The following is a 24,809-nucleotide window of genomic DNA, read 5'->3' as shown; positions in this document are numbered from 1 at the left end:
TGCGGGAAGCTACTCTGTTCCATTGTACGTTGCACGCTTAATTGATAGGCCAGCCGTGGATTGGGCACCGGTCAATGCGGCACGTCGAGAATGAGCAGCGAAGGGGGCTGAGAATGCTTATAGCTTCTTACTGACGCTTGGATTCCTGCGTTGATCTACTGGGACAAAGACGAAGATGATTGTCTGCTGTACTGGCCAGCAAATATTCGTCCTTCGCGTTTCTTTTCTGTGGTTGTGTTGAACCGGCAAATATCTACTTGAGGGTTCGGGGTAACTTCACTGCCTTCTACGTCAAGCATATCCTTCTTCTTGGGTGATTCCGTAGACAACGACGACATAAAGTTTGCTCCAAATGTTGTTTTTTTTTTTTCAACCCGAACAGAAACGCATCATCCACCACCGCGATGAACGACTGCAAAAGATGGCCGACACACTGTCCTGCGTGAAGCTGATCAAGCTCTACGCCTGGGAAGATGCCGCAGCCAAGGCCGTGAGTGGCTTGCGGGAGAGAGAAGGTTCATTTATATTCTTCGCCAACTTGCTGGATGGGTTCGTCGACTCACTGCAGGCGTCCTCCTGTTCCCTGGTGAGCGTACTATTGGTGTCTTTTTGATTTTTGTTTGCAGCCGCAGCGACATGAGAAACTTTCTTAGCTACAGATGACTTCGGCTTTAACGCTATCACAGCCGTGAGCTGATGGCACAGTAGCAAGCGAAAACAGAGCTGACCGATTAATAGATTTGGAAGGGCGTCATACGCATTCCTTTCGATGCGAGGATGTGGCTGGCTGAGTATGGACACCTCTTGTGAACGTAATCCTAATAGTCCATTCCTATTTATTTCTTTATTTATTTGTTTTTATACACCTTTATTTCCAGGAGGCCGCTGCTGCAGTGGGGCACATGAGAAATAGCAACAATCACAAATATAGAATGCAAAATGTAGACACAGAAGATAATAATATTATGTTACACTTTGGAATTTCTGAACGTCAAAGGAGCACTTAAAATCCAGGAAGACACACATTTTAAAAAAGACGTGGAGGCGGTTTGAGAGAAGGATTGTTAATTCGCCGTTCCTTGCATCACTTGTAAAATCTATAAAAACAGGGTTAAGGAGCCCATGTTCTAGTGGGGTTTAAAAATATGATACGGGATGAAGTAGTCATGTATAAGACAAAATGCAACCGATAGGGAGCGCGGAACATCACGAACGTATACCAAGAAAAGAAGCAGTCCTAAAGCGAAACCTTGTGCAACGCCGAATAAAGCACTTAAATGACAGGACATTGGCGATTTGAAAGAAGCAAACTAAGAAAGCTTGGTATGGATGACAACTATTATTTAGAATTTAGTTTTATTCTGGATTAGCTTGAAATGAGCGAAGGTGGTGAAAGATGTACTAAAAGAAAAATACGTCCAGTCGTCCGTCTGAATATGTCATAATAGACAGATACCATGCCTGGACTCGATTAGCTGTGTAGTAGCGCCAAACCTTCGACGCAGACCGGAATTGATAATGCTGAGGATGTTGTAAATTATATTATATTTAATGACGTGTTTAGCGGTTTTATATTCCAGTTGTCTGCAAGATGGGCAGTTAAATAGATTTGTAAGTCAAAAGTAATTGAGTAATAAGATTCATTAAGATTTATTACGGCTGCGAACTGGGCGAGGTGGTACTGATTCATATTTTAACAGCGCAATAAAGCAACGGGACACACGACAACGGGACATGTGGTCTCCATTCTTCGTTGTGCCCCGTTGTTTTACCGCGCTGTTCAAATATGAATCATTAAGATTTGACGGGCTAGTTGCTTCATAGTGATGAAGGATTTAGCTGGGCAAAAGGGTTAGGAAAACATGAAGGGACACACAAGACACTTAGAAGCGCAGACTGTCGAAGGTGACAATATGCGTTTCTAAGTGCCGTGTGTGTTCTTTCGTTTTATCCTAACTCAATCGTGCAATTACCCCCTTCATCCGTAATTTAGTCCCATGGTGTCGGTGTCTCGATGTGGGTTCTCTTTAGAGAGGGGAGCAGAACAGACAATGGAGGAGTTAGTCGTACCCCCGGCTTATGTTGGCATTGATGAGTTGTCTCTTCGAATGTGGCGGGTATCAAGTGGCCTTACGTTCATAGGTCGCTAAGGTTCTAACATGGCTGTGCGATGAGCGTCTCTCCCCAAGTGTAGTACCTGTTTCTTGAGGCAGGCAGAGAAAATTCCGAGGATCCGCAGTTGCCGCATAACTTCGTCCTTCCGACGATATGCGTCAAGCTGTCAGGAAACCCTTTGCCGGTCCTGCATTTTTGCAGTGACGGCATTTGTACAAGCAAAGTAGCTCACGACTCACAATTTAGAAACAAGTCAGACATCAACAAAACGTTACTGACGTTACCAACAGCCCTCATAATTACTGCCGCTGCCCATCCATTAACTGACCCAAATATGGGCTCCAACCGGTGTAGATAGAAAGTGGACAAAATCAATTCTGTCAGTTTCACCTTGACAGGGTACCTGAAAAAACGCATGCACACAAACTGTTTTGCCTCACTAAAGAGACGGCATATAGTAACATACAATGTCGACAAAGGTTCAAAGAGTCAATGCCAACGCACACATGGCTTTTGACTTTGTAGCACGCCCTTCCACATGACCTTTTTGCTCACTGACTTGTTACAACTACCACAAATCTAAAAAAAATCACATGCGTGAAAGTATTCCAACATTTTCACTCAATGTTCCCCAAACCCCTTCAGCCCAACTTTTCATTACATTCCTTAGTCATGGTCGCCATACGGAGCTGTATACCGCAACCGTACTTAGCACATTCGGTTTGGTACAGTATATGCGGTGCGCTTTTATTTAAATATATATTCCGAAACCTCCCTGCCTCTCAATGTGTTCACTATAAACCTGGTGTAAAGGGACGAAAACAAGTGTTTCTACAATACTGACCCATGGATTTCTTCTGAGTTGTGCAATGTTTTGGTGAGAACGGATTCACAGGAGTGCGCAAATGTCACTCCGCAAACCAGCGATCTTTTTTTTTCTTTTCAGATGATGATTGTATTACTAGGGACTTACGCCATCGCCAACAACTCTGTCATGATGAAGCCAGCGTATTGTTTCTCCTCTCTCTACATTCTCACGATAATCGACGCAGTGTTCCTGAGCATGGCCACGGCACTTCGTTCCAGGAGCATTGTATGGATTCCATACTTATTTTTCTTCTACGAGTGTCTTAACAAAGTTATACACAAATAACTACAAACAGAGCGAGCCTGCAGTGGAAAAAGAAAACTGGCAGATAGGCTTAGAGGTAAACGGTCCGCACCGCTCCCAGCCGAAACAGTGGTGGCGAGGTTGTCTGGCTGGCACTCTTAAAACTTCGCGCACGAAAAAATTTTTCTTTGGCATGGTAATGTCACGATGACAGTGATCAGAGTTGTCGCAGGTGATAGGGGTTAGAAACTGTCCAGAATCAGTGCATAGTGACGCTCAGTCTGGCCTTATCCAGGCCGATGCCGACTGGAGACACTGAGCTATAAGGGGCTACAAGTGGCGCAGGAGCACTTAGCCCTTTTGGAGTAATAAAAAAGCAGACGAGACAGGCACCGCCAGGCTCTGCATTGTTCGCGTCCCGTCTGGCGCCCTTCATTGCACTGCTTCGAAGTGAACGCATACCAATTTTCTTAGTTATCCCAGGAAGGGCGAAGTGGTCGGTTAGAAAAACGTGTCTCTGGCCTTACATTGCACACTGCAGATAGGGGAGCGGAAGATAGAGGTACAGAGTGAAAATTAGGGTTCATGATTTACTCTAGTTGTAACTAAATGAGTTTTCCATGAATAAATGCTCACATTCGTGCACACACTAGGATGCGTGGCCATATTGCGTAGAAAGTGAACAGCTGTACACAAGGAGGAAACATCACACGAAACTACAAAGGATGGCACATACAAAAAAATAATTAACAAGCGCATAGATGCTAGCCAAACGATGCAGAACACTATCACAGGAGTAAATACATGTCGTTAATGCACAGATGCGCAATTAGGTGAGGGTACTACGCGATAACATTAGTGCACAACAGCTCCTGAAGCAATCTTACACTTGGATTTTGTGAGCCTACATTTTTGCGCTCAGTAATGGTGCGCGGCACGGAAGAGTTTACACGAAAGCACGAGCACCACATAAGGCTTAAAACTGAATGAATGGTCACGGTATGCATGATGACAGCACTGGAGACGTATCGAAGCCAGACGCACGAGAGACGAACGTTGAAAATAGAGCATGTGTCATTTTCGTGATGGCGTAGCGCATAAGAAGACGAATAATTAGGACGAGACTTTGGCAGGGCTAAACTTCAATACTTTTATTAAGAAAACGCATGGAAATTTCTACACTCTCCTTCACCGCGACGTCCCATGTCATGCGTGGACTTTAATGAGAGTCAACTGAAGCAAGTAGCTTGTCAGACAGATAGACGAACTGAGCGCCTACACAAGTGGTTCCTTATTTATCTATGATTTCAGCCTTAATTTACTCACGTGTGCGTCGGTCCTTGGAATTTCAGAAGTGAAAAAAATCCTTACGAAAGAGTGGCTTATATTTATTTTGCACGTGTTGCAATGGATTAAAAGCAACTCGTTTTGTTCTTTTTCTACTTTACGTATACTTATGAACCTCTAAGAAGTAAGACTACAGCTCAGTTGATCACACTAGAGCGATTGCCAATCTGTACTTTTTCAGTGCCCTCCAAAATTTATGCACGTGTTGTCATAAAATCGCCAGTTGCAGTGAGAAAGGTTGTCGCTTTATTTTTAACATGTAGCTGTGGCTAAGTAACGTATTGTAAATAGTCGGGTTTGCCATCCCAAGTGCCTTTTGGGCTATAAGAGACTCTGTAGCGAAGGGCTCCGGATTAATTTAAACTATTTAGGGAACACGAGTGGTTTTGTGCTTGCGCTCTATATTATTACGGCTACGTAGACCGCGACTAAACCTGCGACCTAGGTATCAGCAGCCGAACGCCAAAACCACTGAGTCCCCGCGGGGGGTCCATGGTCACGTTTGGACAGAGTGGAGGGCGAAAACGTGAAACTCGCAACGCCAGTCGACACTCTAAAACAGAAGATTTTGTTATAAAAGGTGGGTAATCCTGGACTGAAGGAAAGGTTGCATGAAACGAAAAGAAATTTACAAGACGGCCACCACTAAATATAGCGAGATTCAGCGACAGCACTTGAGGTATCTGTACTTTACGATATGTTGTGGTAGAGAATATCACAGCCAGCGCACATCTCTCTAATTGTAGGGTGTCCTTTTTAGTTTTTAACGATAGTCGTTTTCCATCTAACTCTGTTCACCAGTCAGCCGCTGTAGAAGCACAGCGCCGCCGATGATCGTCTCTTCAGGCGGCGCGCTTCGCAGCAGCTGTCGTAGAGGTACCGCGCTACATACCTCCGCTTTTGCCATACACTTCCTTCTCATCCACGACAATCACATTACGGATGGTTGCCGTGCCGCGCCTTCCTCGCCACACTCTCGCCACACCCTCCTTCCATGGCGCTACCTTCTTACTCCTTGTAGGGATGCTGTGCAAGGTGATCCACATTTATTAGATGTCCCGGTGGCCGCGGCTGGTGGGCCGGCATAGCGGGCTGTCGGTGTTGCTCGCCTTGCCGGTTGCCGGAACGCGTTCTGTGAGTTGCGCGAGGGATGTCGCGCTCCCCAGATTCAACTTCATCATCGTGCCGCGGGCGATGCCAGCACCGCTACAGGTGCCCCCCCCCTCCCCTAGCGCGATGCGCGTTAAAAGCAAAAAAATAAAAACGGTATGTGCAAGTTTCTACAGGTAGGTCACATTCAGGACAGAGCTAGGTTCGTGAAGGTCGCGGGGCGAAGGAAACAAACTCAGGCGGTCGAGCCTGGCTTCTTCGCAAAGGGCGAGGGTAGCCATATGATGACGATGACGACGAAATGAACTGGCGAGAATAGTAATCCACGAATTGGCTGCGAGCTGGGCGTGCTCCAGTCCTAAGGTGAACTGGTGGGACCGGCAGTGGAGTTGAAGCTGCCCGGAAATGCCAGTGCCGAGATTACACCCGCACAGTGCCGAGATTACAAGCGCAGTCTTGTCCGAGTCATTTTGTTTTCATAGTCATTTTGCTCTGCCGGGCAGTCGCCAATACGGTTAGTGTCAGAGCGCGCAATATAGCCCTCTACGTTTCGGGGAGCAGACAAGCAGACCGCCGACTCATGGCACTCCTCACGAAACCTTTGGGCACATTTTCTGGAGTTTGCGACGAGGTGCAGTAGATCGAATTCTATACACAGAAGCATACTCAAGTCTCTGCAGGACCATTTCGCGTGTCCCTTGGTCGGTGTCTTCTATTTACAATCGGGACGATTGCCCGGTGGCCCCAGTAATGTCAAGAAGAAGAAGCCAGCAGTGGCGCGGGACCTAGTGCTCGCGCTCTGCCAGCAGCCATTAAAACATCTCTTTGCCATCGTTCATCGCGCCCCATTCTTTGGCTGACCGCCACGTAGCTCTATGATTCTCTTACGGTGAAGGGCATATTTGCGGAAATGAAAAAGCTGCACTTTCACGTCGGAGAGTCCAAGCAAGCCAAGAAATGGTGCTGCACTCAGCGAACAGTTTTGAAAATGTAATACGGAAGTACAGGTGGTGCGCGCTGCATTGTGAAAACGAATTTCAGAGTGTCGTACTCCTTCAGCTGGGGCAGAAAAGCGAACACACTTATATAGTTTTAGTACACCGTTTACCGCAAGCGCTTACCGCGGCCGCCAACTGCATGTGGGGACGCAGGTGGAATCGACGGGCCAGATGCAGGCATCTGTCGCAATCTGCGCGCGCGAGCTCTGGCGGCTGCTGGCTGGCGTAAGCGCTGACGGTACACGCTGCGCTAAACCACTTTTATACCACCAGCCGAGTGCATTGTTGCGCACCTGAGTAGGTGCTCCTGTGTAACTTACTCCGTGGTCTCGTCCAAGCCAAACCACCAAACCATAAGCGAAGGCACCTCCACCTTTTATTTTATAGACACCTTACGTTTGGGCGCAACCTTTAAATGTGGCTCACTTCCACGCTAACAGGTGCCCAATAAGCTGATCGCCGACTTGACTGCAGAACCCTCGAAGACTCGGCCTGCACACTTCAGCTGGCGGCGCACCGGTCCCTTCAGCGTGCGGGAGTTTCGAAAAGTTCGCTTCCCGTTCGCTTTTAAAGCGAAAGCTTTATTGACCGCAAACTCGCGATTTCGCCCTGGCGGTACTCGATCGAGGCACGTGACGTCACAACGCGAGCCTCGTCGCGGAAAGCCACTGTGCTTCGCGTTCTCGCCGCGCCATCTGGCATGACGTCACAACTCGCCGCTCGCCGCCGCCGCCGTTTGGTAGGACGTGACACCGCGTTCCTCGTCGTTGCGCTCGCTTCGACAGCTGCGTCGCATGCGTAATATGATGTCGCAGGATGGAAACGAAGAGCTGGCATGCGCCGCAACCACAGTTGAGGCGACAGTATGGACGGCGACAATTCTGATAAGCTGGAGGAGGCCTGGAATCGACAGCGGAACGAGATGAAAAGGAAACGAATCGCCCAGGAAACAGACGAACAGCGCGTCGAACGACTGGCTAAACACCGTCGTGAATGTGCCGCCGCGAGACAGGCACGTTTAACGTCCGGTGCCTCGACCGCTAGCAGCAGCGACAGCAGCCGGAGGACAGACCTGAGTCCTACTTCACTGAGGACTGCCCGTGATGAACGATGGAATGCGACCAAGAGACTTCAGCGGCGGGCTCAAGAAACCGAAGGACAACGTGCCGTTAGCTTAGAGAATAGGCGTAAGAGTGACGCGACCCCTTCAATCCTTGGATAGCCTCGGTGCTGAAATCAAACATGGACCTACTGGTCATACTGGACGTTTATGCCTGTGCTTCGTACGTTGTGGAATATGTGAACAAGGCCAACCGGGGAGTTTCACACTTGCTTTCGCTACATATATCCTGGCATAGCCGAGCTAAGCGACTGTAATTTTTCTGTTGGGCAGATGTTCGCCCTTCTCTCCGGCGCCACAAGCACCTTCCTGTTCTGTGCCATGTTTGCCTTCCGATTCGAAGCTGTTCGCGGGCGATGTTCGCCTGACTTTACCAAGAACATAATCAAAAATTCTGGACAAGTATTTTTGAATGGGAAAGAGTTTATGAACGAATTTTTTATACATGGTAAGATTTCACTATAACAGTCAATATATCCGCAGATCTCCCTTTGGCAGGTCTTCATTGTTTTGCTATTAACGTTTTTCCTATCGTCAAAAGCAATCCTCATTGGTTTTTGCGGCAGTCTTAACTGCTCGATGACGGCGACAGAAAAACTTTGAAATAAACATTTCACTACACATCGGAAAAATGGATCATTACCTTCAATATTTGCATAACACCTTACAATTTTCCTATGTTGAAAAATTTTGTACAAGAGTGTTGAACATTGCGGTTAACCTCTTCTGATACTCTAAAAAAACCAGCAGAATTATTTTACATTCACACCTCATCACAGCAACCTAAATCGGGCTGCGAGCCCGATAATGCACCGCTTGTGTTGCCATTTCATAAAAAGCTAGGTGGCCAACGCAAGTTAGAGGTGAATAGCACATGCATAATCGGCGCAGAGCAAATGATGCTACCAACTTGCCCCTCGTAGGCCAGACCTATCGCAGAATTTGTGATCGCCTTCGAAAACACAAGTGCTATCATACCTAGCAAAGCCTTCGAAAGCCTATCATACAGGTGCATCTGATTTGCCGTAACGTTTATTATAATGCCGAATGAACCATGAAAACGCGCACCGAAATGTATTACCACTCTTTGTTCCTCAAAAGAGCTCGAGACTGGAGTGACTTTCCATCCGAAATGGCTACCACGACCAACTTCGGTGACTTTAAAACCGCCATCGAAGGACATCTGATTTCGTGTGAATACCTGCTTGTTTGCCCATCCCTCTCATAATGTCCCTTGTGGACCTTTTAGGAATGAATAAATTAATTAATTCAATGCAGAATCAATCTGCAGGGTTTCAACGAAGGTTCAACCGTGTTAGACGTGCGAAAGCATGGTGCGGCTTGGTTGTCCAAATTGCGAGGCAGAGCCTTCAGCATGTCGCCATTGTCCAGAGGAACGTTAACGATCGGTCCGTTTAATTCGAATTACAGGCTCGTGTACAGCAATCTATATATCTAAGAGGTACACGACAGGGGGGGGGGGGGGGGGGGGGAGACCATGTGTTGTTCCACGTCATTGAGCGGAGGCAAATCGGGAGGCATGGGCAGGTACTTGTAGCCGTTGCCCTACAGTATACAGCGGTATCTTCTTTTTACGTACTAAAACTTAGCACGTTTTGCACACCTTCACGTTGGCTACGTCTATTTCGGGGAAAGTAAGGATCGATGTTGGATGAATAGCTTCGTTTACCGTGTCAGATCTTTGAGATACCACAACTGATCGGATACGTGGCACGAATAGCCGAACAAACTCTCGCTGAAACTTGGCGTTAGCAGACGTCGCAATAGCCAACCGCATATCAGAGATTACGTGCACTCGAAACACAAAAGGATTGGGAAAGATGTACGCTGTATTCTAGCACATTCAATTAAATGGACAGGGTATGCTTCCCAAGCCCTGGTTTATGTTTACATCGCTAAAAACAAGAAGTATTAACGGTTAGCAAAGGAATAAAATTCCCTCTTCAAAATATGGAAGTTCTAGCAATTACGAACATTTTAACCGAGGTTGCAGTCCACTCTATTTGCTAACCTCAGAATAATAATAATAATAATAATAATAATAATAATAATAATAATAATAATAATAATAATAATAATAATAATAATAATAATAATAATAATAATAATTGGTTTAGGGGGAAAGGAAATGGCGCAATATCTGTCTCTATGTCGTTGGACGCCTGAACCGCGCCGCAAGGGAAGGGATAAAGGAGGGTGTGAAAGAAGAAAGGAAGAAAGAGGTGCCGTAGTGGAAGGCTCCGGAATAATTTCGGCCACCTGAAGATCTTTAACGTGCGCTGACATCGAACAGCACACGGGCGCCTTAGCGTTTTTCCTCCATAAAAACGCAACCGCCGCGGTCGGTTTCGAAGCCTGTAACTCCGGATCAGTAGTCGAGCGCCCTAACCACTGAGCCACCGCAGCGGGGGAACCTCAGGATCTTAGGTTCCGCATTTAAAAGACTCCTCACAGCGCTGACTGCATCAACTTAATGTGTGATCGAAATCTACCCCGGGTCTTGGGCAGCATACCCTGCTCCCTAAAGGGAGTGTGCTAGCGGACCGTTTAGTCTCTTTTACTCCCATATAGGCCCAACCGTGTTTACAATCTGGCGTTCATTCCCTTGCGCGGTGAGACGTTGGTCGTACTGTTCAGGCAGTAAATCATGCCTTGCCCATTTTCGATATTGCTCTTCCTCACGGTGAACGGCTCGCTGTTCCGCTGTTTCAGCCGCTAACGCGGCCAAACGCTTCCGTCGCTTATTCGCAATTGCTTCACTGCGTTTAGCCACGCCCCGGGATCTGTAGACGCACGTCTTCTATGTACATCAAAGCGGCGTAGTCGGCACAACTCCTCCTCCTATATGTTAGGCAGACCAAGCTCGCTTTAAATCACGGCGTGTTTTGACGGATCGTCGGCACGTTTGGCAGCGATATCAGGCTCAGATTAAGCTGCAATCGAGGTTAAGCCGATCTTTTCTTTTTGTTCGCACCGCAGTTGGAAGAAGAAGACGGCGTTGTGCAATGCTCAACGTGAGAGGGGTCGAACTTTACACAAGCCCGATGAGCCGGTTGCACCTCGTGAAGTACTGCTTTCGTACCAAAAACGAAGAAGATAGAGAGAGAGAGAGATAAGTATAATGATAAGAAGAGAAAGAGGTTGGCCGTAAAGATGGATATCTGGACCGCTACATTGCACTGGAAGAGGGAAACAGGAGAGTAAAGACGGTCGTGATGGGTGCTGATGTAGTGCGAAGAGAAATCAGAATATGTGCGCGCGAAAGTTGTGTATCGCGCAACTAGAAGCGGCTTGGCTTCTGCGACGTTAAGCGCGTTCCGCACGCTGGATAGGCGGTGCGCCTAATCTGCCACCCTGAAAAGTGGCAAATAAATTAATGGTTGATCGCGAGAGGTTGGTCACTCATCAATGCTGCGGCTGATATTTTCCTCAGACTGACGTCACAACGGGAGTTTCCATCACGCGACATCACGCGATTGTCACGTGACTATTCTACCGCCTTCTACCGGCGAATCGAAAGGTCAAGGTCGAAGGTCAATTGGTGCGACACCATGGTGGACCACATATGGTAAGGCCTATAGCCACACTTGACGTCTGGCTCACTTGAAGGTCAGCCGGCAACGCACGGCGAAATCGGTTTTGCCTAGCGTTCTAAAGCTTTCGATTCAAAAGCCGCATTGCCTGAACTCTTTTTCAACTCTGCGGCTAAGCGGCTAGCAGTAAGTCCTCCGAGAGTAGCCTGCTGTTTGAACGCTTCAAGGAAGCGTCCAACGTTACTCTTTCGAGCGCATATACTGGACACACGACTAGTACATGTTCCATAGTCTCGTTTCACAAGTGGAACAGTCCAGAGTGTCCGCTGGTCCAATTACGAGCAAGAACAGTTGCTGGTACTGCACTGCGGAACGTTGAAACGTAATTGATTGCTGTACCTAAAGTGCTTTTAATCGGAAACAACAGGAGCAGACTTACACATGAAATTATCGACAATGAGAACATAGCCAGATTTGGAAGCGTTTATGTGAGCAGCCAATAAGCAGCCTCTCAAGAACGATCCTATCCTTAAGCGCCAACCGTATGAGGCGAAAATTCGCGGCGACACGCCGCGCGATGGCATCGCGCGATCGGCTGAGTGCCGCCGAAGCGCTGTTGCTCATCGCGTCGCCCAGGTTCTGAGTTTGCAAAAAATTTCACCCATCGCCCGGAAGTGCCGTGCGAGACTAGCCAATGACGGTAGGCCTTGCGAGTGCGTATCTTGCGATCCGTTTTGCGCGCGAAAGTCGATTTTTTTTTTCAGCGGGTTTTCAGCGGAGCAGCAGCCGACGTATCCCTCACCATGGAAGCTATGCAAGAATCCAATGAAAGCTTGGTTTATGTGAGTTAAACGTCCCAAAAAGCGACTCAGGCTATGAGGGACGCCTTAGTGAAGGGCTCCGGAATTTTCGACCACCTGGGGTTCTTTAACGTGCACTCCAACTAATTTCGCCTCCAACTAAATTCGACCGCCGCGGCCGGGATCGAACCCGCGTCTTTCGGGTCAGCAGCCGAGCGCCATAACCACTGAGCCACCGCGGCGGCAATCGAATGAAAGGCTCATTAATGAAGTTCAAGAGGAAAGGGTGCTGTGGGATATGTCCTACACAGCGGTGTAAGAGTAGGTTAGGTGAGGGAACGGCGCGGGCGAGCCGCTACGCAGAACGGAGGTCGGAGCATTCTGCTTACACGGCGGTCAACAGAGGGCGCTACTGACTGTTCCCCGGGTCTCCCGCTTTCGCGCTTCGCGCCGTTAGATTGTTTTTGTCCGCTTCGGCTGGTTCTAGCTTTCACGCGAGCGTTTAGCAAAATCTAATTTCAGATCGACTTATTCTATGCGGCAATGCGATGGTGAAGTGCTTCGTGCCATTTTGTAGCAGCGGCTACAAATCGTGTAAAGAGAATCCGCGCCAGGATGACGCAAGGCTCGAAGCGTGGCGGCGAGCAATACCTCGCTTGGACCGTGTACTATGAAGAACAGATCGTGTGTGCGAAAGGCATTTCGCTCCCCACTTCGTTTTGAACACGTGGTCAACGGAAGTTGATGGCCACGTGCTAATGTCCGGCAAGAGAAGAGCGGGCATTACAAAAGACGCCTTTCCACCTATCTTCGAAGGGGCGCCGAGCAACCTTTCAAAACGGATCAAGAGCCCTCGCAATACAGCGAAGCGACTATCTTGTCGCGCATCTTCTTCAGCCTCTCAGAAGAGCAGCAGCGTAGTCGGATCAAGATTGCTCGCCGACACGACTCAACCTGTGGCCTCTTTCGATGAAAGCGACTGTGTTGCGAAGTCCTGCAAGGCCTCACAGTTTGAAACAGTCTTCAACAAAGCGGACAGCATTTGCTTACCTCAGCATTCATGGGCACCACATCGCACCGACGTTGAAGGGGTGAGAGACATTGCGTTTATTGACGCACAGGTAATACACAGGCAAAGGGACGGTTCTGCAGTAATTTCGAATAGGAACACTTTGCATGTGAAGAGTTACCTCACAGTTGAGGTGCATGCCTTTGGCAGGCCAATTTATTGTGCTGCTGTTGGTGTAAGTTGGTTTGCCACGTCGCCATCTGATATCGAAATCATGCTCAAAACAATTGATAGCCTTAAAGTGTGCCGGGGAGGGCCGAGATTAAAGGACTTCCCGAGTGTGCTTCGGTAGACTCCCAGAAGAGCTGGAGACACAACAATTGCCTACTACTATTGCCTGGAGGAGCCATATGTCATCACTGCAGCGGTCTCGCTGACACCTTGAGGATGCACGCCGACCGCCAAGCTGCGAGAGCGAAAGAGGAGCGACCATCGAAACGCATAAGGCTTTCCGTGCAGCCTTCCAAGCAGGAAAAGCTCAAAGCTTTGCGCCGGGCAAAATCAGTGCTCCAGCAGTCACGAGCGCTACTTATTAAGCGCAACAATCTGTTGATCAAGCAGATAAAGGACACCAGGACAGAGATAACAAAATTGCAGGAGGAACACGTCAAAGATAAACTCCAGGCACTGGAAATGCCACCAGCGCAGCTTCTTGTGTTAGAGGAATGCATTTCAGCTGCCAAGAGCACAACAAAAAGAAACCGGTGATGCACAGATGACTGGATTCTCCTGTCTCCTTCTACACACACGAGTCCTGCTACGTACTCTTTTTTGCGAAGCAACGACATTTTGTCTTTGCCATGTGTTAGTACTGTAAGGAAGTACATAAGCATGGTGGGCTTGAAATGTGGTTTCGATGAAAACTTCTTCCAAGCCTTGGAGCTGAAAGTCGCCAAGAAAACTCCTTTTCATCGCTGAGGACTGCTGGTAATGAATGAAATTCAAGTGAGGAAACAATTGGCTGTAAACTGAAAAGCGATGACCTACGCTGGTCTCGTCGATAATGGGGAGATAGAAAATCACTTTATACCTACCTTCTAAAAGACTGCGATTTCAAGTACGTGTGGACGGCCAAAATGAACCAGGACCCTTTAGAATGCTTTTTCGGAATTGCCAGACAGGCGGGAGGTCAAAATGAACATCCGGCCTATCCCACATTCTTGCAGTTATACCACATGCTAAGCATGTATTCGTTGTTAAAACCTCCACAGTTCGGAAACTGTACAGCGCCTGATAACAGACAGGCTGTCGTTGTTACTCTGGCGGATTTAAGGGAGGTATATCAGAGTTCAGATATGCAGCGCCCAAATAAACTGCAAGAATTGAAGCAAAAGATTGATGCGCTGATCAAATAAGGCAGCTGGGAATGTGATGACATATTTGAGCTAAACGACTGCGACGCAGACGTTGTAGACTGCATTGTATACGAAGTCACTGGCTTTGTCTCAAAAAAACTCGCAAATGAGGCCTACTGTACGATTTGCAAGGAGGCGTTTGAGGGAACAAAAGGAATCGCAAACGTGCCTGAAGCCGACCTGGTCAATTTAAAAACGAGAGGCAGGCTGACACACCCGAATATGCATCTTTTTGTTCTTTGCAGATAGTGTGAGGAAAAGTTTTGAAAAATATGCGAGTGACAGGCATGCGTTCGATAGGACAATTGATGCGGTTCAAGAAAAGTTCCAGTTTACATTTCCATGCAGCCTTCACAAAGAAGACATGCTTGCGAAACTGATCCACTATTACGTGTGCTTCCGTATGCGTGAATACTGCAAGCAGTTGAAAAGCCAGAAGGACAAAAAGAGCCAGGACTTGCGAAAATTGTCAAAAGTTGTGTGAGCCCGTGTTTCGAAGCAACTGCATGAGAGCTGAAATTTACTTTGCCATGCATATTTTTCCTAACTTTATTCTCCCACATGTACCAGCTGTTTCCGGACTTGTGGTTCTGTCAGAATTCTTCAATAAATTTCTAAGAGCTTTGACTTTCATGCAGTGAAGCGTCTTCATGCTCTTTGCGGGGCGAGTATAGATATAATTCATGTTATCGTAATATCACGCTAACATCCGAAGCGATGCGCCCGCGTACATTTTCGGCATTGGTATGGATCTTTTCCTTGTACAGGGTAATGTTCGGCAATATCTAATAAATGGCAGAGTTAGTACGAAGCCTGCAATGAGAAATAAAAGGCAGTGTTTTATTAAGTGCATATGCATGCCACGAACGCCATGCCGGCTAGGCCCTCGTAAGCGGTTGCCTATACTGATTTCGACGCTTTGTTTAAAAGAGGTGAAATGTTTTTGTGTAAATAAAGGATACTTTAAATCCCCAAAGTAAAATACCAGAAGAGGAAATCTTGAGGATAGTTAACCACGCAGTTCAAGAAAATACGGGCCCAAAGTACCGTATAGCGAATAGAATGTTATGACAGGGCGCTGGGCGCGGGCGTTCTCTCACCTAAACTACTCTTACACCGTGTCCTACACGCACTTAAGTTGCAGCAGCGCAGGAATGTCGCCTGGCGCCGCATCGCAGCGTCTCTCGGGCGCGCTTTTTCGCGTCACACGACTGTGTGTAGTAAACTAAAAATAAAATTATTATTTAAATATATTTTTCAATGCTTTTACTGTATTTTGCCTTGTGTGCAGCCTTACGAGCGTTGTTCTACTCGTTAATTAACGCAAAATGACTGAACTCTGAAGCTGCCACAATCGAGCAACACTGAAAATGCCCCACTCCGACGCCGAGTCCCGTCGATTCGTGCAGTTTGCGCCAGCGGCAGCGATGGGCGACGGCGGCGTCATCGCGCGACGTAGCGTGAAGGGATATCGCCTCATGCGGTTACAGCTTTAGATCCCGCTAAAATTCACGCCTGTCACACAGTATTATGGCAAATGGACTTGTAAAATTAGGCGTGCGTTTTCTTAATAAAGCTGTTGGAAGTTAGCGCTGTGTGTGAACCTCTCCATTCGACCCTTGTTTTTTCCTGCTCTACGGCTTTGCGAAACAGAAGAGAGCCTACATGCTTGCACCGTTTGTAAGCCTTGTGCGGATCGTCGGGACGTGTAAGATCTCTCAGATGCCCAGGAACACACACAGTCTCCGGCTGAACGTGTAAAGCCGCCGTGCTGGTGTGGGTTGCTAGTAATATTTGATGTGTTGCGTGAAATTCGTATCGTTCAAGTGTTACTCGGCAGCAACTGCATCTTAATATAGTTCAACGACTTGCCCAAACGGGATGCAGATGATATTACGTGCGACCGCATTACAAACAAAAATGGTGTCTGATCTCTCCAAAATTCACAAGACTCCCTCTATAGGTTTCACAGTGCCTGAGAAGAATGCTAAAGACTCTCACGGCTGAGGAAGGAGACCCACAAATGCGAGAAGCTATGGATGGAAAGAAAGGTGAGATCATTGCGAGTTCACCATGACTCGGAGGCTTTTCCGATGGGGAGCTTTCCAAACGTTGGCGAGCCTTTCATTTCCCTCTATTCTCTTTGGGTTACTTTTCAGGAACACTGCTGTCGTCTGATTTTTCATCGTTTATCGCATTCATTACACCACTTGATCTTGGCGGTGATACTGCAAGTTTAATGCCAAGAATAACGGTACCGTTTTGTCACTCTAACTACAATGAAAAAAAATAGTTTTTGAGGACAGAAAATGACGCAGTAAGTGTCTCACATATCTCGGTGGACACCCGAACCGTAACATAAGGAAAAGCATGAAGGAGGAAGAGAACAAACCAAGAGGTGCCGTATTTGTAGGCCTCCAGTACTAACTACATAGACTCTCATTTCAGTTAGCAAGCAGACAGGAGCATGACTTTTCACCTCCTGCTTGGGTTCCTCTTCTTTGTGAAGGAAGCTGCGAGCAGCACATTTTGAAATCTGCGTCACAAGCCAGCTCGACTGAACATGCAATACTAATCTTGTACCTGCTGTCTGCGCCGCACAGCGTGCTTGCACGGTCCGTGGAGATCGCTGGCGTCGAAAATGGCTGACTACGCCACGGCGCCCAGCGTATCAGTTACATTATCCTCGCGAGCCTAGATAAGGACCAAACAACTAAAATAATGTGAACTGGGTGCTGCGAAAAAGAATGGGTCCTGCAACAAAAGAGTTATTAATGTCCTTGTCGAAATCAGGTAGAAATGGGTATGCGCTTGGCGTGTAGAAGCGAACAAGATAACCGATTGTCCCATAGTCGAATGAAATGCAGTCCTAGAGAAGGCAATAGCATCAGTGGGCGTCAGATAGCCAGATGGGCGGATGAGATCAGGAAGTAATTTCTGGGATAAGGGGGCCGCAGCTGGCAGCTGAAAAGGTTAATTGTATTCAGGAATATGGTACAGGCCTTCGTCCTGTAGTGAACATAGGCTACTCATGACTTCATTGAAGAGCACAGGTTAAGTGTCTAAAATGTGAATGGTTTGAGAAGCAGTGCCGACCACACATCGAGTACAGCCGACGCTAGACAGGCACTCCAGTAGGAGAGTTGGGGGTCATTGCGACGGAAAAGATTTCAACAGAGTTGATGGAGGCAGAGTGCAGCATTAGAAAGGAGGGCATTTGTTCGGAGGCAGAAAATTACTCGAGCAGCGTCTTCTGCTCCCAGGTTGCGTGACTCTCGACAAGTGCTCGTTCATCTGGAGCGACCAGGACAAAGGGGAGAAGAGGAGGTCAGGCACGGAAGAGCCAGTTCTGCGTGACGTCACCCTCCACGTCCCGCCGGGTGCGTTCGTGGGCGTTGTCGGACGTGTTGGTGGGGGAAAGACCGCTCTGCTGGCGGCCATACTGGGCGAGTTACGCTGCCTCCGGGGAACAGTGTGCGTTGGCGTAAGTATATATTGGTGGCAGAGACCTATGTTTCTGTCTCAAGAATACTGTAATGCGCAGCGAATAAGAACAGGCGAAGGGAAGTCCTCTGGGCGAAGCTCTGCTCAGTCAACCGAGATATGATTCCCTGATTTGAATGAGCGAAATTTTATTATTCGTTTGCTGATACATGCTTAACCTGAGTAACATTAGCGTTGAACTCATTCAATATACTCGTTTCGATTCACTTTGCTATTGAAAGCATCGTCTCGATGGCAGAAGGTAACCAGTACTTAAAAGTATTAAATAGTAATGAAATAATGATGAGTAGCATCAAGGTAATGCGGATGGCCAGCACTAGCGTCTCCACATGAAAACTATGTTGTTACGGACTTGAGCACCTTGTCGAGGAGTAGGTTTGCGGCCGGCGTCCGCAGAAATTTGCCTAATGTTCGACGCGCTGCTCGTTTGTGGCGCTTGCCTCGACCTTACGTGCAGCGTTCAGAGCCCTCCGGAGAGGGCTTGAACGCCCTCTCTGAAATGACCTCTGGAGAAAGCATTTGTTCTATGTTCGTCCCGCGCAAATCTATGGCACTTGCCTAGCGCATACCTCCATCGTTCAGACCTCTCCACAGAGCATTTGCTCTATGTTTGACCCGCCGCACGTCTGTGGTGCTTGCCGTCTTCGTACATGCAGCGTTCACAGCCCTGCTGATAATATTTGTACTACGCTCGGCGCACTGCACGCCTGTGCCGCTGCCTTCCAAATACATTCAGAAGATGGAATACTACGTTTTTCGCGGCAAAGTTCTTTCTTTAATATCTTCTGACTTACAGCATCGCGCAAAATTTTTCGATATTCAAAGACAACGCTCAGCTATTAAACAAGTACTTTCGGGTGTCCCTCAGGGGAGTATGTTAGGGTCCTTCCTGTTTTAAATTATGTCAATGATATTGTTAATATTAACAAATGTGCTGCGTATATTATATACGCCCACGACACAAGTGTTTTTTTTTTGTACAATCGAGCATCAATTTAGCCGATCGAGCAAACAGGACAATAGGACATATAAATACTTGGGCAACGGAGAATGATTGAAATATCAACGTTTCAAATAAGAAATCAGTGATATTTCATGCACGTCAAGAAGGTATTTGTATTCCATCCATTACAATAAACAACACTAGAATTGAAGTTGTTCGCCATTTTAAAACACTAGGGGTAATTTTCTCAGAAAATATATCGTGGGATGACCACATTTCCTACCTCTCCGGGAAGCTCTCGCGTACGACTGGGTTTTTGCGTCGCTACTGTTCATCTTTGCCCATCTCAGTTAACGTATTATTATACAATGCCTTGCTTTCCTCGGTAATGAATTATGGCGCGCCTGTCTGGGGAACCACAACGCTTGATAATATTAATAAACTTTTGTGTTTACATAACCGCGTTATCCACATTATTGCAAAAGTCCCTCGTTATTCACACAAACTCGAATTGTTTAGGAAACTTAACACAATTGGTATAAAGTCTTTACATTATTATAGACTAATCCGTCATTACAAGTCGGAAACAATTGAACACGACAATTCTTTAGCACGTTGCAATATAGTGAGTTTCTTTGTTTTGTTTGTGAAATAAGCAGTTACAGCGATGTGTGTTATTTTGCTCTCGTTTTTTCTTCACTTCACTTTCTTGCCGTGTATTTTTTTTTATTCTTAGCCACTTCTGTACACTACCTTTTTCATGATTCGGAAACCTCAAGTTTGTTTGCATTTCGTTATCTGCATTTTTCTTTTTTTGTACGCGTTTCTTCTTTGTGGGCGGCTGCGTTTTCTGCTGATTTACTGCTTGTATTTCGAACATTGCGCGTTTTCGACTGTATCCCTTGTAAGGAGCACGGACCTAGTCAAGCCACCCTTGGCTTTTTGTCCGTGCCCCAAAGAATCTCAGGATGTTTGAATAAACTGATTTGGTTTTATTTGATTTGATTAAATACAACGTTGTATTCGCACCGTGTTGTATTCGCAAAATATATAGAGCAAAATTTAGAGAAAATCACTATGATTGCATAAAGCTTCCTTTCACCATGCAAGCTGTATCACATTTTCGCTTCAGAAGCAGTGGTGAGCAGAAAAGCATTTCTTGATCAATGACCTTTACAGTAAGCTGTGATACGCACGTCCCATGACTGTCCACGCGTTGGTCCGTTACAAGATCACGTGACCACTCCTTCGTGCAATCTTCGCAGTCATCGGGTGAGACGCGTAGTCTCGAGGCGCCCCAAACGCTTTGAAATGCCTTTCCGAGGCTACACGTTGACGGCACGTGAGATCGCGAGGACATGCGGTGGGTCCAACATACGTAGCGTGCGCTTGGGACGTTGCCCATAAACAGGCTGCCCAATCTGATCCGCAGATTTGTGCCAACAGATTTGATAGACAGGACAGGGCAGCGTTTACACCTACAGGCGTAATGCGGGAGACAAGTTAGGAGCACCACCTTTCTTTAAAGTTTGCTACTGCCAAATGCAAAATTTTGGAAAAACGAACAGGTGCAAAAAAGTCACAGCCAGCAAGAGGCACACAGACTAGTTGTTTATATTTTTTTTTTCAGATCAGCAGCTATTTCTCATTACTTGTGTTTTTTTTATTTGCACGTTTTTTTCTCGAGAAAGCTCCACACGCAATCCTCGTTGACAATGCCCGAAATACCTCCGTTTACCTGTAATAATTTAGTGTCTTTAAGTCGATAATGCATATTATAGTAGCAATGTTTTCTATAATCATTATATATTAAGCGAAAAGAAAGATTTTTAAGAAACTGAAGGAAACGAAATATTGAATTCAAAACGTTTTTGTTATGAAAAATTTACAGGTAAAAGGTATTTAATTCGACGGTCAATCGTACCCAAGTGGGAGAACGCAGTCAAAAACAATATATACATCGCACATAGCGAGTAAAGTACTGGCGGTCTTCTGACGCTGACCCGCTGCACGCAGGGCACAGTGGCCTACGTGGCCCAGACAGCGAGCATATTCAACATGTCCATACGAGACAACGTGCTCTTCGGCAAGCCGATGAGGCCCTTCTGGTACCAGAAGGTTCTGGAAGCCTGCGACTTGTTCAGAGACATGGAGCGGCTGCCGGCGGGCGACCTCACAGAAGTGGGAGAGAGGGTGCGTGCAGTTTCAGTGCTTGTTTCAGTCCCCTATTGGCCCAGAGGGCGTTGCATAGCGGAGTGAGAATTTGAAAGGAAAGATGGCATCATCATCATCACCCTGCTCACACCTATCACAGAACAAAAATCATTTCCCATGTCTCTTCAATGAAACCTGCACCGGGACAGCGGTGGCAACCCTGCACCCACCCTGCCCTGCACTTTCTAATGTCATCCACCACCTGATTTTCCGCCACCTCCTGGTACGCTTGCTTTCACTTGGAATGCACTCCGAAACCCTTAGAGACCATCGATTATCTGTTCTCCGCATTTTGTGTCCAGCCGATTTCTGTCGGCACTACCTGATTGCACCTCGTATGAAATTAATTCCCTGTGCTTGTTGTCTGACGCACTCTGCACTCGTGAAGATGTTTTTGAAGAGAGTGGTATCGCTTGTACTGCACCAATGATGTTACATTGGGCCCTGATATTTCTTTTTCTTCCAGCGATTGGCAGAAAGGAGAGCGGTTTAATTGTTTATGGCTCCGAACTTATTTCCAGGGAGAAACGCTTAGCGGAGGCCAGAAACAGCGAGTCTCTCTTGCACGGGCTGCGTACAGCGACAGTGACGTCTACTTGATTGACGACACCCTTAGTGCGCTGGACGTGCACGTAGCCGCTAAGGTATTTGCACGGGTCATCGGGCCAGATGGAATTCTCAAGGAAAAGGTATCCTGAATGAACCTCACTAAGTTTTATTCTGCAGAAATAAGGAACCGGAGACTAATACCAATAGAAGTCTGCAGTTAAGACTCGCCCACCTTCACGACCGTTGTATACTTGCCAACTCTTCCGAAATGTCTGTAAAATGTACGAAATTTGACCAGTCTTACGATTTTACGAATCTTGCGTGAAAGTTTACGGAAAATGTTTCATTTTCGAAAGAAAATTGCGGACACCTATTAACACTAATATGGTACCCTTCGCCGCCGCGAGAGAGCAACACATATTCGTGATATCGTCATCAGCAGCTGCAAACGTTGCAGTGACTTCTGTAGTCTACTCGGGGGGACACAAATCCATATCCAAAACTCGATACCGCCTCCGCCAGGCTAGTTGCTGTACTCAGGCTGGTCAAAGCCTCTAAGCGGCCTCCGCAAACCTTTGTTCACGTGTTTGGACGATTTGGGTGTTGGCCTCTGTTTTTGTGTAACCTGCGGCCGCATCCGACGCAGTGCGACTTTGGTGTTTTAGCAGTTTAGCAGTCGCGGTTTCGAGGTGCAATGGCGGGCTCAAAGCTGCGACAGTATTTCCAAGTATTTTTGAAGTCGGACATGTCAAAATTTCCATGCTTCGTGCCGTCTAAGGAAAGAGAGAAGCTCGGGATTTTGCACCACGTGTGCCTGTGATGTTAATATTTCACATGGTGGCAAGTCTGACATCAAGGTCCACATCGCTTCGAAAAAGCACCAATGATACGTGCAAGCCGCGGACAGCCAGCCAAGCCTCACAAGTTTTGTACGCAGTGACAGCGATCTCGGTGCGATTCGTGAAGAATGCCATTTCACGGCGTTTTTAGTCGAGCACAACATGCCGCTAAATGTCAGTGATCACGCTGGACCACTTTTCCGGAAAATGTTCCCCAAGTGCGAAGAAGCCAAACGCTACGCCTGTGGACGAACGAAGACAGCGGCAATTGTTCGTGAAATGGCCGCGAACGCAGACTCCTTTGCTGGATGCCCTAAAGAAGCAGGTATTTTCGATTGCTCTGGACAGAAGTAACAATAGGGATACGCAGCTTTACCCTAGTGTTGTGACATACTTCGTTAAAGAGACCAGTAGAGTTGAAAGCCGCCTCCTTTGCCTCGGGACTATCCAAGGGGAAGCGACGGGTCATAAGATTGGAAATCTGATTCTCCACGAAATGAAGTCCCGAAGTTTGCGCCTTGAAAACCTGTTGGCATTGTCTACGGACAATGCCCATGTCATGATTGGCAAGAAAAAGAGCGTTGCGACTGTATTGAGAGAGACCCAACTAGCTTTGATCGGAGTTGGTTGCCCATACCACCTCATCCACTTGGCCGCCCAAAAAAGGAGTTGCATGTCTTCCTGTAAAGGTTGATGAGGCCTTGGTTGACATTTTTTTTACTTCGAGAAAAGCTCAAGGCGGAAAGATCGGCTGAAAGAGTTTCAAAGATTGCATGACGTCGACGTCAGGAAGATGTTGAAGCATGCGCCGACACGTTGGCTGTCTTTGAGGTAGTGTTTGAAGAGGCTGCTAGACCAGTGGAAACCACTTCATAGCTTTTTTTTGGATGAAACAAAAAAGTGCAACAAGCAGAGCTTGTTTTTGGAGCCGTACCAGATTCCCAAGACTGCTCTACAAATCGCCAAGAACCGTGCACCGGCCCCAAAGACTGCTGCACACCTTCCCAAGGGTGCTGCTGGTCTTGGAAAAAAAAGCACCGACTGTGATGGACCTTCGCTAAAACGAAAAGAAGTTCATTCTGCACCACAAGCAAAAACACTGAAACTTCATCGCGAGGAACCTGGAGAAGCCAGCCACGTGACCCGTGAAGAGCGCGCCTGTTTTTTTTTTTTTATCGGAGCAAAGAAGGGCATGCTCTCTTTTTCTTCAAAATGTTATACCTCTTTTTGTGAAGACAAACCGCCTTCTTCAGTCACAGGCTCCTCAGATTCATGTGCTGAAGGGCCTCTTGAACCGCCTTATTGAGGATGTCTTGACTTGATTTCTGCGGTCAGGTGTTTTCAAGGGATGCCATTCATTGCCTGAAGTTGCCTATGGAGTTTTAGAGAATCGAAAAGATGATAAAGACAGTCATTGGCATCACAACCCACTCTGTAGTTGAGACGCTGAGTTCAAATGAGAAAGAGCAGTTCTTCACGTCTGTACATCTTTACTTAACTGCAGCATGTGATTATATTCGCCGCAAGTTCCCGCTGGAAGTCGTCAACCTGTAGATGGCTGAAGTTGCCCAAGTGGAGGCGCTAGAAACTGCTCCATTCAGCCGTGTACTTCATTTTATTACGGCGTTTCCTGCTATTCTGCCCGAGCAGATTGGTGAAACAAGATAAGAAACAATTGATTCACTCGAAGTGGAGTTTTCCAACTTGCAATCTTACCAGATTCCAGCAGACTTACTGAATGAGCCAAGGTGCGACATACAGTTGTCGCAATTGGGAAGCGTTCGAGGTGTCGGCGGATCGCCCAGATTCCACAGAATTTCGATGGTTATGCTGGGCATACTCGCCATTCGCCACAGTAACTCTGAATGGGAGAAAATATTCAGCTCTCTCAACAAAACTCGAACGGAGTTTCGCTCATTTGTCTCTGAGAAAATTCTAGAAAGTCTGCTGATGGTGGGAGGACACCAGAGTGGCATCTGCTTTGAGCAAGCTTACACAGAGAAGTTTCTGAAGCAGGCAAAGTCAGCAACCACAAAATCATTGCAAAAATAAATTGTTACTCACTGGAGTTTTCGCTCACTATTCTACAGGACACAGATCTCGCTTTTGGGTGAGTAATCAAGCTTGTCGCTAAAAGTAAATTCTTGGAAACTAAAAAAAGTGCCCCCTCCCCCCTCCCCC

The 24,809-nt window shown here is 47.1% G+C and overlaps 1 protein-coding gene across 2 annotated transcripts in view; it reads left to right on the top strand.

Annotated features, from left to right (window-relative positions):
- The first annotated feature begins 388 nt into the window (after positions 1-388).
- Positions 389-24,809, top strand: part of LOC144121974 (ATP-binding cassette sub-family C member 3-like) — an 88,280-nt gene continuing 63,859 nt past the window's right edge. For both annotated transcript variants that reach the window (XM_077655441.1, XM_077655442.1), the window contains exons 1-6: positions 389-586; positions 3,062-3,208; positions 16,543-16,630; positions 17,843-18,063; positions 21,043-21,219; positions 21,762-21,929. In XM_077655441.1, the coding sequence (XP_077511567.1) occupies positions 422-586; positions 3,062-3,208; positions 16,543-16,630; positions 17,843-18,063; positions 21,043-21,219; positions 21,762-21,929 (966 nt within the window). In that variant the 5' untranslated portion in view covers positions 389-421. The remainder of the gene's footprint in view (positions 587-3,061; positions 3,209-16,542; positions 16,631-17,842; positions 18,064-21,042; positions 21,220-21,761; positions 21,930-24,809) is intronic.

The sequence above is a fragment of the Amblyomma americanum genome, chromosome 2 (assembly GCF_052857255.1).
Source record: "Amblyomma americanum isolate KBUSLIRL-KWMA chromosome 2, ASM5285725v1, whole genome shotgun sequence".
NCBI lineage: Eukaryota > Metazoa > Arthropoda > Arachnida > Ixodida > Ixodidae > Amblyomma > Amblyomma americanum.
The sequence above is the reverse complement of the archived record's forward strand: the minus strand, read 5'-3'. Positions and strand labels throughout refer to the sequence as shown.